Here is a 12,769-nt window from a genome sequence, read left to right as displayed (position 1 = left end):
ATATCAGGTACAGTGATTTGTTCTGAGTAAGCAACACACTTACTGTATAAAACAGAAAAATATTCCAGGGAGAACATAAATATAACCCATAGTCTCACCACTGAGAATTTACCTCCTGAGTCTGGGTCTTTGTGTTTGAGTTTGGATCAAACATGGGAACTTGTGTTTGGCTTCTGGATGCTATTTGCATTGCCCTTCCAAATCCACAGTGTGATATCCAGAAGATTAACCAGCCAGAGATCACCAGGTTAGTCTCTACCCCATGTGAGAGGTGGGCAGGAGGCAAGAGACAGGGAATGGGGCTTAGTGGAGTCAAGCTTTTGAGCTTTTTCTGCACCTTACCATCATATCTCAGATTTCACCTTGAAAATATCTTCATTTTTTTTAAAGTATTTTAGTTTTAAGCAATCTCTACCCAATGTGGGACACAACCCCGAGATCAAGAGTCACATACTCTTAACAACAGAGTCATTCATGCACCCCAAAAATGTCTCTTAACTAGAGTTTCATTTTTTCCTTCCTCTTCCACTGGCCATATTCCATCTTCTCCACAGTCCATAGAAGAAAGACTGATAAGGACCAACAAGAGCTAATCTTTTTTGAGAGGATTTAATCCCTTTACACAGGGTAGCATAATAAGCCTATATTACAGGTGAAGAAACTGAAGTTCAGAGAGTGAATAACTGGGCCAAGATCTCCATGATAGGAAATGTTAGATCCTGGCTATGAATCGAGGTCGAGATCATGTAATTCCAGAATGTTGGACCAAACGCTATGCCAGCTGGCCTTGGTACTAACCAGGAAAAAATCCTGGATCAAGCTGATTGGATGATTTTCATGTTGAAGCACAGCGTACATACCAGAAAGTATAAGGGTATAGTTTAATACATTACCCATAAGGAACACACCTGGCAACCAGTACCCCCAAGAACTCAAACATCACCAACTCTCCAGGAGCCCCTTCATCTACCCATCTGAAGTCACTGCCCTTTATTCCCCAAGGATAACAAGTATTCTAACTTCTGAATTAGTTTTGCTTGTTTTTGAACTTCATTTAAATGCAATCATACAGAACATACTTTGTTGGAAACAAACATTTTTGAATGTGGCTGTAAGTTCATTTTTATTTCTGTATAGCATCCCATTATTTTTTTAAATGCCTATTTTATTTATTAAATAAATAAATTTTAAATGCCTATTATTTATTTATTAAATCCCTATTTTATTCTATTATTCATGCCCATTGGGGGTGTTTCCAGTCTAGGAAATTACCAAGTCGGGCTACCCTGACCATTCTTTAGCATGGGGAACATATGTAGGCATTTCTACAGGGTATTTACCGAAGAGTGGACTTCTGGGGCCAAAGACTAGGTGTAAGTCCTTCTTTAGCAGATACTACCACAGTTTCTGAAAGTGGTTGTGTGTGTCTCCACCTTGGCAATGTTTAAGAGTTCCAGTTCCTCCACATCCTCCTCAACACTTGCCGTTGTCAGTGTTTTTTTTATTTTAGCCACTCTGGTGTTTGTGTAGTGGTGTTTCATTGTGGTTTTAATTTGAACCTTCTTGGTAATGATGTCATGTAAACTTTTATACACTTTTAGTTGTATTTCTGAAAAATATCTGATCAAATGTTTTGCCCATTTTTTTTTCCCCTGGTGGATTGTCTCTTATTAATTCATAGGATACACTTACATATCCTATCTGGTGCTTTTCCCCCAATAAATAGATGACAAGTGCTTATTCCCATTCTGTTCTAGCCTTTTAACTCTCTGGAAGGTAAAGAGAAATTCTTAATTAGGTCCAATTTATTTATTTTTGTCTTTATAGCTAGTGTAATTTATGTCCTAAGGAATCTTTGCCTGCCCTCCAGGTCATGAAAATATTCTCCTAGGGCACCTGGGTGGCTCAGTGGGTTAAAGCCTCTGGCTTCGGCTCTGGTCATGATCCCAGGGTCCTCGAGCCCCACATCGGAATCTCTGCTCAGTGGGGAGCCTGCTTCCCCACCCCCACCCCCCGCCTCTGCCTGCCTCTCTGCCTACTTGTGATCTCTGTCTATCAAATAAATAAATAAAATCTTTTTTAAAAAGAAAAGAAAAAAGAAAATATTCTCCTAAATTATCTTCTACAAATGTTACTGTTTTGAGTTGACACATTTAGATTTAAAACCCACCTGGAATTGATTTTGTTTATGATGGGGGTTGGGGGTAGAAGTCCAGATTAATTTTGCTCCCATACAGATAACCAGTGACCTTGGGCCATTTACTGAGAAGACCATCTTCTCTCCATGTATCACCTACAAGATGTTCGTATGTATGGGTCTCAGCTGGACTCTGTCTGTTGCTCCTTCTGTCTGTCCTTGCACTATTATAGCTCACTGTCCAGATTACTGTTGCTTTATACTAAGGCTTACCATCTGGTAGTGTAAGCCCTCCAAGTTGGATATCCTTTAAGATTGTCTTGACTATTCTTGGCCACTTGTATTTCTATGGAAATTTTGAAAGCGTACAGTTAATGTCCACCAGATATCTGCTGACATACTTTTACTGTGGCTCTATGAATCTATACATCAGTTTCGGGAGAAATGACATCTTAATGATATGTAGAAAAACAAGCAAACACACACACCAAAAACAAAAACAAAAACACCACCAAACCGACAAAAAAGCCCTAATAGAATTGATGAACTGGGAATAAATATTTGCAATTCATGTTACAAAGGGGCTCTCATCCCTCATATCTAAAGAGTTCCTAGAAACCGATAAGGAAAAGAACAGACACATTGTGGGAAATTTGGCAAAAGACATGAATCCACAGTTTATAGAAAGAAAAATATAAATAGCCTTAAATATGTGAAAATAGGCTCAGGCTTAGTCATAATATGACAAAATTGTGAAGTTTAAACGTTTGACAATACACTCTAAAGTTAAAGGGGGAAAATAGAAAAGTAATTCTTTCCTCCCCAGGGTCTCCAGCCCAGCCGGTCCAGCACCCCATGGACCCACCTTATTGTAGGCACCCGTAGGGCTCCAGAGGTCTTGGGGAGCTCAGAGGTGGCACGTGGTGGGATTACATAGAACTCACCTAAGCAGAACCATTGGTCCAGTGAGCAGCTGGGCACAGTGAGGTGGGCTCAGCTAGAGAAAGCAGAGCTTCCCCTCACAGCTCATTCTCTCCCCTTTTCCAGGAAAGCTGGGTCCTCAGGAACTTCTCACTGTGTGCCATTCATTGTCTGAAGAAGACATGGGGAGAAGTTTCCAGAATGGGAGGCCTCTCTCCACAGGAGCAGGTGGATGAGGAATCTCCTGCAGAGCTGGCTTTGCCTCTTCCTTCAGCTGGGACCTTCTGGGAGGCAGCCAACCTTGGGGACAGGGATTGAGCTGGGAGTGGAGCCTCTCAGCCTCCCTGGAAGCTTAGACCACCAGCTCTGCTTCGGAATCTGTTCCCTCCAATGGCAGAGATTGGGCTGGGCCAAACTGGAGATTTTCAAGTTTTCACTTTATAGCAATAAATTCTATGTCCAGTTGGAACCAAAACCAGTCAAAACAATGCTGCTTAGAAGAAATGAGAATGGGAGCCCCAGCATGAAGACCAGTATGAAGGCTCCCCTTCCCAGGCCCATGGAGCCCTTTGAGCTCAGAGGAAACCAGTGGAAACCCTTCGGACAGTTTTGATCTTTTGGGTACTCAAATAACAAGTATTGACACTCGCAGCTTTCCCATCCTTCCCCCAATTTTCCTTCCTTCTGTTCTTTCTCTTCCCCTCAGTAAGAGCTCCTGAAAACTTCAAAAGCTTTGTAGCAAAGACAACTCACTGGGCAGGTGGAGTGGAGCCGGAGGTCTGGAAAGAGAGGAGGAGGAGGTGGGGAAGGGGACCAGACTGGGTATGGTTTTATTTCTCATCTAAAGTATCTTTGAAAAATTCCAGTCTTGTCTACATTAACAGAAAGAAGGTGCTATTTGGTCTATAAGCAGGTGGGGGGCACTTTGCCGGGCAGAAGGCCTTGGTCATGGGATACAGTGGTGGTAGCTGGGCTGTTCCAGAAGGGGTCTCTGAGCTGGGAGAATTAGCAGGAGTCTGGCTTCCATGCTGGTCCATCCTCCTGGCACTTAGCTTCCTCCAGGCTGCTGGGGGCTGTTGGGGGTTCCTTTCTTCCCTAAATAAGCCCAGCCTGTCCTCAGGAAGCCAGATCCCTGCTGCTCCTCCAGGATTCATCTCCAAGAGGAGGGCATCCTGCTTGCACCAGGGTGGGAGCTGCAGGGGAATCCCTTGCGCCAGGTACACAAATGGCTGTTTAGGCTTGGGTGCAGATGGCTGGCACCAGGGACCTGTAGCTGTGCCTTCTGTGACTTCCTACTTTGCCCCTCAAGCATCACTGCCAATCAGTCAGTCAGGAGTCTCATCTGGGTGTCTAGCTGACATATGTCCCAGATGTCCCAGACATGACATATGTCCCAGATACCTTCTAAGAGTTTGGGGAACCGATGGATTCTTTGTGGATCCTTCCTGAATGGAAGTCAGAAGCTTCAAACAGAGAAAGCAAGGTGTTCTCACCTTATGCTCTGGTCACTCCCTCCCCCACCAGCCAGAGATGGCGCCTCAGCAGCCGCTTTCTGAGTGGAAGAAGGAAGACAGCTGTGCAGGACAACGTCCTGAGGGTCATCTTGGAGAGGTGAAGCCTTCCATGTGGCTGCAGGCCCAGCATGGGTGGCAGAAATCCCGGCGGGCTTGGGCAAGCAGGGGTCACTCAGCCAGGCTCCCAAGACCCCTGTCCCTCTTCATCCGCAGCTCGAGTGGAGCTGGGGGGTCAGGACTCACACTGAGACCCAGAGGACAGGACTCTGGTCAGTAATGGGGCCAGGTTGGGGGAAAGGCAGCTTAGGCACAGCCTCTGCCTGGAGATGGGAGCGGCTTCTCCTCTGTAGGCCTCTGAGAGAATCACTGCCCCTCTCTGGGGCTCTGTCTCCTCATCTGGAAGGTGGAAGGTGATGATCCCGTGGTGCAGGCCTCACAGGATCCGGTAATGATAAGGTTGAAGGGATAAGAGGAATGTGCTGGGGTGTGCGGGGAGATCAATGATGATAGTAATATGACACTGAATCCTTGCAGACCCTGTGAGGTAGGTGAAGTTCTCCTCACACTCCTCTGATGAGGAAACAGGCCCAGGAGGCCAGGGCTCAGGCCCGACGCCACATATTGGTGAGTACTGAGCCAGGATTGCTCTAGAATCAGAGCACTCTAGAAGACAGAGTAGCACAGGTAGTCACGGACTTAGGTCAGTTGTCCACGGTATGAGGAAATCTTGGAAGAAATGGGATGAGGGGACAATGGCCTCACTGACCTTGTCCTTGACCTTAGCAGGAGGGGATCTCCAAGTCTGCCACTGTGGATGATCCCCCAGAAAGCCCAGAAGAGGCAGCAGCAGAAGGTGAGGATGCCTGTGGGGAACGGGGCCCAGGGTCAGCAGAGAGGGGCCTCCTAAACAGAGGTCTCCACACCAAGGGGGTGGAGCCTTCCCCCTCCAGCTCCACCTCCTGTCGCCACGGTGTCAGAAACCCCCCATTAGCAGTGACTGGGACCCAGGACCACATACCTGGGGATTGCCAGAAGCAGGCCCTGAGAGGGGACTAGTAGGGGTCTGGTGTTCTTAGAGGGGGACAGGAAGAGAACTGACGGGGCTCCCCATGGGAACCCTGGGGTGGAGACTGAGGCGTTTTCAGGGGACAGTCCCTGGGGGCACCTGAGAGCCAGAGCTCATCACCACTCCTGCCCTGATGTTCCCCTTCCTTGGCATGTTTCTCACTGACCTTGCAATGCAGGATTATCTGGAAGCCAGAGAACCTGGGGGGCAGGACAGCAGGGTTTGGAAGGAGATAGCTGCCTACTGAGTCCTGAGGTCACAGCACCTGGCAGGCCTCTCCCATGCTGGGGTTTGATGCTTCTCTTAGGGAAGACTGAATGGAGGCACCACATAAGCCTCATGTCATGGTTCCCGGGGCTGCCCCACAGCAAAGCTGCCCGAGTGGGACTCAGCCTCTCTTTCAGGAGATGCCCATGGAGGGGAGAGAGATGTGGGGCTCCTCCAAGTCAGGAGACACATAAGTGGCTGGGCAGTCACTTCCTGCCTGAGACCTTAGTCTCCCTGTCTGTCATCAGAGTGGGTTGTGCTAGCTCCTCCCTGAGCTTCAACTCTCACCTCCCACCTTCTCTGGGGCCCAGAGCCTGGCCAAGGTCCCTGTCTTGTTATCTGTGCATGCCCTGCCCCCTGGAGGGCCTCGGCAGTAGTGCATCCTGAGAAGGGGTGGTGAAGGGAGGCTAGTTATGGGCTGGGGACCTCTTTCTGATGGACCCTGGCTGTCTGCCCCCCAGGGGAACCACATCAACCCCCAGAAAAGGAATGAGGTGAATATCTCTCGAACTCACTGCAGGGGGAGTATTGCGGGGGTTTGGGGGAGCAGGAATCAGAGCCCCCACCCCTGCCCCAGGCAGGACACTCCCTGGGAGTTTGATAACAGAGAAGTGGGAGACCCATCCATTGGTGGGTGGGGTAAGTCCCACTTCCTGAGGGGGAGCTATTTATACCCATCTCTGAGGATAGGTAGGACCTGGATGGAACTGGAGGGTTTCCAAGTGTACAGAGACCCAGAACCGGCCTCCTGCCTCTCTCCTGACCCCCAGAATGCCCCTACACACCCCCTGCTTAGGCCCTGTCTGCATCTCTCCCACCACCAGAAGGCCTGGAAAGGGGGAAGCAATGAAGATCCTGTTGGATTAAGGCCACACTTTCTTCTAGAGAAAAACTGTTTTAAACAGTTAAGTTCTCCTGGTGTAGACATTTTACCACTTTCTTCACAAGGTTCTATCCTATAGTCAAACCGAGTGCTTGTCCGTACAGAAATCCCCAGCACTACCTCCTAACCATGGATAGTGGAAATCATTATTGAGAAAAGACTGTTCAACAGAAATTCTCTTTAGTTCTTGATCTTTTTACCAAGGGACTGGATTATTAGACCCGAGACTTCGTGGTTCAGCCCACGTGCCGTCCCATAACAGTGACTGCATCCCCTCACACTGTGGGGGACAGCAGCTGGGAGCCTGGGCCTCGCCTCAGGGGCAGTTGTGCTGGAATGGCCTTGCAGCAACATCGGAGGTTACTGTCAGCTCTCTGAGCACGTCAGCAGGATCTGGGTAAAGTCCCGGGAGCCGTGACCTTGTCTTGCCTTTCTGAGCATGACAAGTCTGGGGTTGTTGACCAGGGTCTGCAGCAGGAGCCACCTCGTCCTGGACCTGGCTGAGATTCGGGGACCTAGGAGTGAACCAGAGCAGATGGACTTGGGGGTGGGGCAGCTTGTCTCTGTTCTCAGAAGCTCTAGGAGAAGCTGACTGGTAGGTGTGGGGTGCAGGAGAAGGAGCTGGACTGGGACTTCTGGGGACATGAGGGCGGCTGGAGGGATGTGAGTTTGTGCCAAAGCTGGATGTCTGCAGTTGGGAACAGTGACAAATGTAGTCCAGACTAGTGCTCACAAGACGTGGCTAAATGGTGGGCTTCCCAGCAGAAGGCAGAGCAGAATAATAAGGGTGGGAGGGGTGGGGTAGACAGTCTTGACCCTCAAGGGAGCAGAGAATGGTAGCCGGAAGAGCTTGGTGTAACTAAACCGAGCCCCATCTTGGAGGGCGTCTGGCATGAAGCCTGGGATATGGGTGAGGTCTTAAACAAAGGGACTGGAGGACACAGACAGCAGAACTAGGGCTCCTTCCTGGGAACATGGGAGGAGCCCACTTAGAAGGACAAGGACACCAGGCCTCCAGGGTCCCCTGGCCAGGCTGGCTACGTGCCAAGCCTCCTGGTCTCCTCAGTAGAGGGCTCCCCAGGGCACAGAGTATAGAGGAAGGGGGAAGCTGGGCCATGTCATTGGGGCTCCCAGAGAAGCCTTAGGGTCCTCGTTGCCTGTTGTCCAACCCCAGCATAGGTTCAAACAGGAGGCTTACCTGTCGACTGATTTAGGCACCAGTATTTGATGGCCCGCTGCAGCTTCCTCTCCCTGTGCCCTGTGATCAGGATGTTACAGAAGCTGACGAGCACAGGGTTGGTATGATAATGATCCACATAGAGCATGCCGATCCAGGCACTGAACCCTGAAACGCACAAGGCAAGTCAGGCCGGGCAGCACGTCCTCTGTCCTGTCCCGGGACGCACGAGCCTGGGCCACGTTGTTCCTCAACAGTGCTGTTTTCACTGAGAATCTAGAAAATCAGGTACAAAGAGCTGGAAGGGTTCTCAGGCTATCATTCTAATCCATCCCTTTTGCAGAGACCTAAGCCAAAAGCGGGAGGAACACGTGGCTTGTACGGAGAGGCTGCCAGGCATACAAGCAATGGGGGAGTGAATGAATGGATACAGGTCAGAAAGAAAACCGAGACGATTTTTGCTCTACAGAAATGGCTTGATTTGGGAGTCTTTTCATCAGGACAGACCATTTTCTTAACTATGTTTCCAGCTAATGACACTGTTAATTCTATGACGTATTCTTCCTCAAAATGTTCAGGTAAATTAGTTACATACTAACTGTTCAGATGGAGTTCTAGTACTTCTTACCGCTCTCCATGATACCGGGAAGGTCTGTCAAATATGCAGCAGTTTCACTAGCCTGAATTCTCTTCTATTAGGCTGAATGCTTTTTTTCTGCTCAGCGTTAGAGCCTCCATGAAAGCTGAGCTCTGGGCAGGAGGAGGGTGTGAAGTCCAGGCCTCCAGGACCCGACCGGCCGGCGGCTTCCAGAAAGCTGCAAGAGCAGCGCCCCCCTCGCCCCCCGCCCCCGACTCAATGCATAGCCACCAGGGATCAGCCACTCACCCATGTCCGCACCCTCATAGCCATTCTGCATGATGGTCCTGTCAATGCGTGCAATCAGCCATGTGCCCAGAACGCAGCTGATGAGCAGCCTGGAGAGACAAGCGCCCAGGCCCAGCAGTACGTTGTAGAAGAACAGAAAGTAGTTGAAGTTGTGGAATGCTTTCCTGCAAACAGAAGCAGGCAGAGGGGCAGCAGGCTTTGAGCAAGAGGAGGCGGCTGTGCATGCTGGCTCAGGGCCCCAGGCCTGGGGTCAAACCCTGCAGCTCCCGTCTCCTAGCCGTGTGACGTGATTGTCCCGGCCACACAGCACTGGTCTGGGGATGAGCTCAGATACAGTGCAGGTTGTCAATGGTGTGTGATGTGTCATGGGATCCTTGGGTTTTAAGGTTTCCTGTACCACAAGAAATCTCATGTGGCCACAGCTGGCTTTGTGGTTACAGCAGAGGTTGTGGCTTTCCCACTGTCCATTGTCATAATGACCTGCTCCCCTCCCCCTCCCCCCACTGGAACTGTTCCAAGTCCTCCAGGGGAAACTTCCTAGATGACCACTGGATTGTGTGGTTTCCTGTTGCCTGTGGGTGGGATAAGGCCCCAACTCGGGCATCCTGGATGTCTGGGCCATCTCTAGGAGGGGTCTTCCTGGGTCATCACTCTGTACCCCCCGTCTGCCCCTCACCATCCAAGGCCACTGCACGGTTGCCATATTGAATTCTCACTGTTCTTTCAACACGTCTTGCCCTTTCATGGCCAGCTGCCTCCATCTGGACCACGAGGGCTGCTGGCCACGCACTCTCCTCAGAGTTACCCACCGGAATCCCACCAGCCTACTGCATTCAGCTCAAACGTCCCACTTGCCATTGAATGAACCATTTCTCTCTCTCTTTCTCCATTACCTGCCTTGCTCTCATGAGGCTGTTACCAACCACCCCCCACCCCGGAGTTGTCGCCATGTGTCTGTTGTCTGCTGGCCCCTGTGGACGGGGAGCTTCTGCAAGCAGGTCATGGAGGGATACCTCTGTATCCTTAGTGCCGGCTTTGTTTCCTCCCTGAGTGAAGGGCTTTGAATGAGTGAACCACAAAGGATCACCTCGGACCAGGCACTATTATTCTAAGTGCATAATGGAACACAGTTCATGCTCCAAATGCCTCTCTGAGGTGCACAATTATTTGTAAAATGAGGAAACTACCATTCATGGGTGTTCTGGAAGGCCACATACAGTGCCATCGCCCATAAGGGGTGAAGCCAGGATTTGGACCCAGGCAGTTGGGTCCCAGAGGCCGCTCCCAAACCACCACCCCTCGCCCTCTCAGGGAGGGCGCCGTCCGCCCAGGAACCTGCCAAGGGGGAACAGGAAGGAGCGAGAGGCTGCTGACATCCAAGCCTCCGATCCCCACTCCCTTCGTTACCCAACCTGTTATTGAGCGCCAGGGGCTTCTGCCCGTCAGCTGCGCTCATCTTCGGCTGCAGGAAGAAGGTGGCGGCGATCCACACCTGCAGGACCATGAGACCCAGGACGATGGCTATGGTGAGGCTGAAACACAGGGCGAGACAGTCCTGAGGTGGCCTTGTCCAAGCCCTCCTCCGGTGCCCGGTGACAGAGAGGACAGGGACCGGCCAGCCTGCTGGGACAACAGGAGCCCCGGCTCTGTGCTTTATGCCTCCAGAGCCTTCTCACACCCACTGTCTGATGAGAAAACAGGCTCACAAAGGGCGGACGGCTTTCTCAAAGCTGCATGGTCAGGTCTTGGGACTCCAGACTGGAAGTTCAGGATTTAATTACATGTGACCACTAAGCTGCGTGTTTAACAGCATGGAAATCAAAGAAAAGGATGGGGTTTTTCGAGAGTTCATGAAGGCCCTGAGAGTGGACAAGCAGGCTCTGCCCAGCCTCCCACGTGGCTCTAGGGGAGAATGGAACCAAGGAGCTCAGAGCAGGAGTTCCCAGAGAGGGCCACGTCCTGTGTTGGCTTCCCTGAGAGGCCGTGTGGGGCGCTTAAATGGGGCCTCGGCTTCAGGTGGCTAGCTCCCAATCCTGCCTCTTCCCCTCGTTGGACATACTGGTGAGGCCTCTGTGCCTCTGCTTCCTTGTGTGAAAACTGAGCCTTAATATGAGACTCAACCTTCCAAGGGTTCCTAAGACAAAAGATGCACAGTGAATTCTCAGTAATGTCAACCTTCACTTTTACCTTCCACAGGGGTAAACTGAGGCTCAGAGAAGCAGTTCACCCAGGGTCACACAGCTGATCGAGAAACTAAGTTCAGGTTTTCTCCTCTCTCCTTCCACTATACTGCCCTGACTCTCATGTCACCTCCCTGAACCTCAATCTTCCCGGCTATGAAATGGACACATATGTCTCCCCCACAGACACAACTGTGAGCATCCCCACTGACCAGCGAGAATGCAAACAGTCTGTGAACTGTAAGGTTCCCATGGTGATGAGTTGCTATTTTGGCCCATCCTTGAGTCAGAGCTGAGAACGTGGGTCCAGGAATTAGTGAGATCCCAACAGGGAAGGGGCAATTTGAACAGGAGCTCCAAGGCCCCGGGCACGGACAGAGAGCCCGCCCAGCACTTACGTCCCAATGCCCAGTCCTTGGAGCATCTCCAGGCCCTGGTTGTGGATGACAGGCAACACCAGGCTGTACATGATCAGGATGCCACAGAGGCTCTGCACCACGTGGATGATGAGGTAGCCTGGGGGCCAAGGGAACGCATAGTCACCCGAGGCCCGTCGTGACCTGGTCATACCTGGCCCTCCTCCCTGAAGTCCCCCCGCCCCCAGCCTCTTCCCACCGAAGGTCCTGGGATTCTTGCTTGCGCTGTGTCTTCTGCCTGGGACGATCTCTCTTCTCTCTACCCACAGCCAGGACTCTGCAGGCACCTGGGGAACAGGTGTTAAACTACAACAGGTCACGTGAAGACACTTACCCCACAGCATGTAGGCTATTTGCCAGCCAGAGTACCTTGCAATGGCCACCTGGGATTTAAAAAGAAAAAGGCTCTCAGAGGGGAGAAAACACTGATCACCTCTAACACATGGGTCAAGCGTCCCCGCCTCATCTGAGGTTCACCGACCCACACACCAAGACAGGTGTCATGACTGTCATCGTTTTACAGAAGAGGAGACCAAGGGCCAGATGGCTCACCCAGCAGCAGAAGCGAGGCCCATGGACTCCCCGTCCGGGCTCTTCCTCCCAGAGGCTGCTGCCCCTGTCCCAGCCACAGGACACCAGGATTCAGCCAACCCCTCGGTCTCAGAGCAGAGAGAAGCCTCAGAGAACTCACCACACTCTCCGACGAGGAAGGATTATGGAACTTCAAAGGGAGAAAGTGTTTCTTTCCTGCCCACAACCTCTTCATGTGCTTTCTAGAGGAAAAAGTGGGAAATCAGGAATGTTCATGGCCACGGCTGTTTATACGCTTCGAGCTCAAGAGATGTAGACAGAAAAGCCAGTGGAGGGAGATGGTGGCTGGCTCGGCTTCCCTGTGTTGACCACAGCTCCTGGGACATTCTTGTCAGACTTAAAAATACTTTCAAAATACTTTTTAAATTGAGATATAGTTGACATATAACATTATATTAAGTTCAGGTGTACAACATAATGATTTAAGTGTATATTGCAAAATGGTCACCATGATGAGACTAGTTAACATCCATCATCTTACATAGTTATGATTTTTTTCTTGTGATGAGAGCTTTTAAGATCTATACTCCCCAGCTTGTAAATCTGCAGCATAGCACTATTACCTAGAGCTGCCAGGCTGTGTATTACATCCCCATGATATTTATTCTATAACTGGAAGCTTATACCTTTTGAGTCCCTTCACCCACCCCCCCAACCCCACCTCTGACAACCTCACATCTGTTCTTTGCATCTGTGAGCTTGGATTTTTGTTTTGTTTTAGATTCCACATA

The 12,769-nt window shown here is 50.5% G+C and overlaps 2 protein-coding genes across 2 annotated transcripts in view; both read right to left on the bottom strand.

Annotated features, from left to right (window-relative positions):
* Positions 1-12,769, bottom strand: part of CCDC180 (coiled-coil domain containing 180) — a 77,170-nt gene that overhangs the window by 63,965 nt on the left and 436 nt on the right. Inside the window, 5 exon segments of the mRNA XM_032860893.1 lie at positions 7,987-8,133; positions 8,852-9,015; positions 11,430-11,470; positions 11,472-11,547; positions 11,782-11,830. Coding sequence (XP_032716784.1) covers positions 7,987-8,133; positions 8,852-9,015; positions 11,430-11,470; positions 11,472-11,547; positions 11,782-11,830 — 477 coding nt within the window.
* Positions 12,140-12,769, bottom strand: part of LOC116869420 (stimulated by retinoic acid gene 6 protein-like) — a 39,215-nt gene continuing 38,585 nt past the window's right edge. Inside the window, exon 11 of the mRNA XM_032860654.1 lies at positions 12,140-12,220. The gene's annotated coding sequence lies outside the window, so the exon portion shown is untranslated. The remainder of the gene's footprint in view (positions 12,221-12,769) is intronic.

This window comes from Lontra canadensis, unplaced genomic scaffold (genome assembly GCF_010015895.1).
Source record: "Lontra canadensis isolate GAN:19392208 unplaced genomic scaffold, GSC_riverotter_1.0 scaffold19, whole genome shotgun sequence".
NCBI lineage: Eukaryota > Metazoa > Chordata > Mammalia > Carnivora > Mustelidae > Lontra > Lontra canadensis.
The sequence above is the reverse complement of the archived record's forward strand: the minus strand, read 5'-3'. Positions and strand labels throughout refer to the sequence as shown.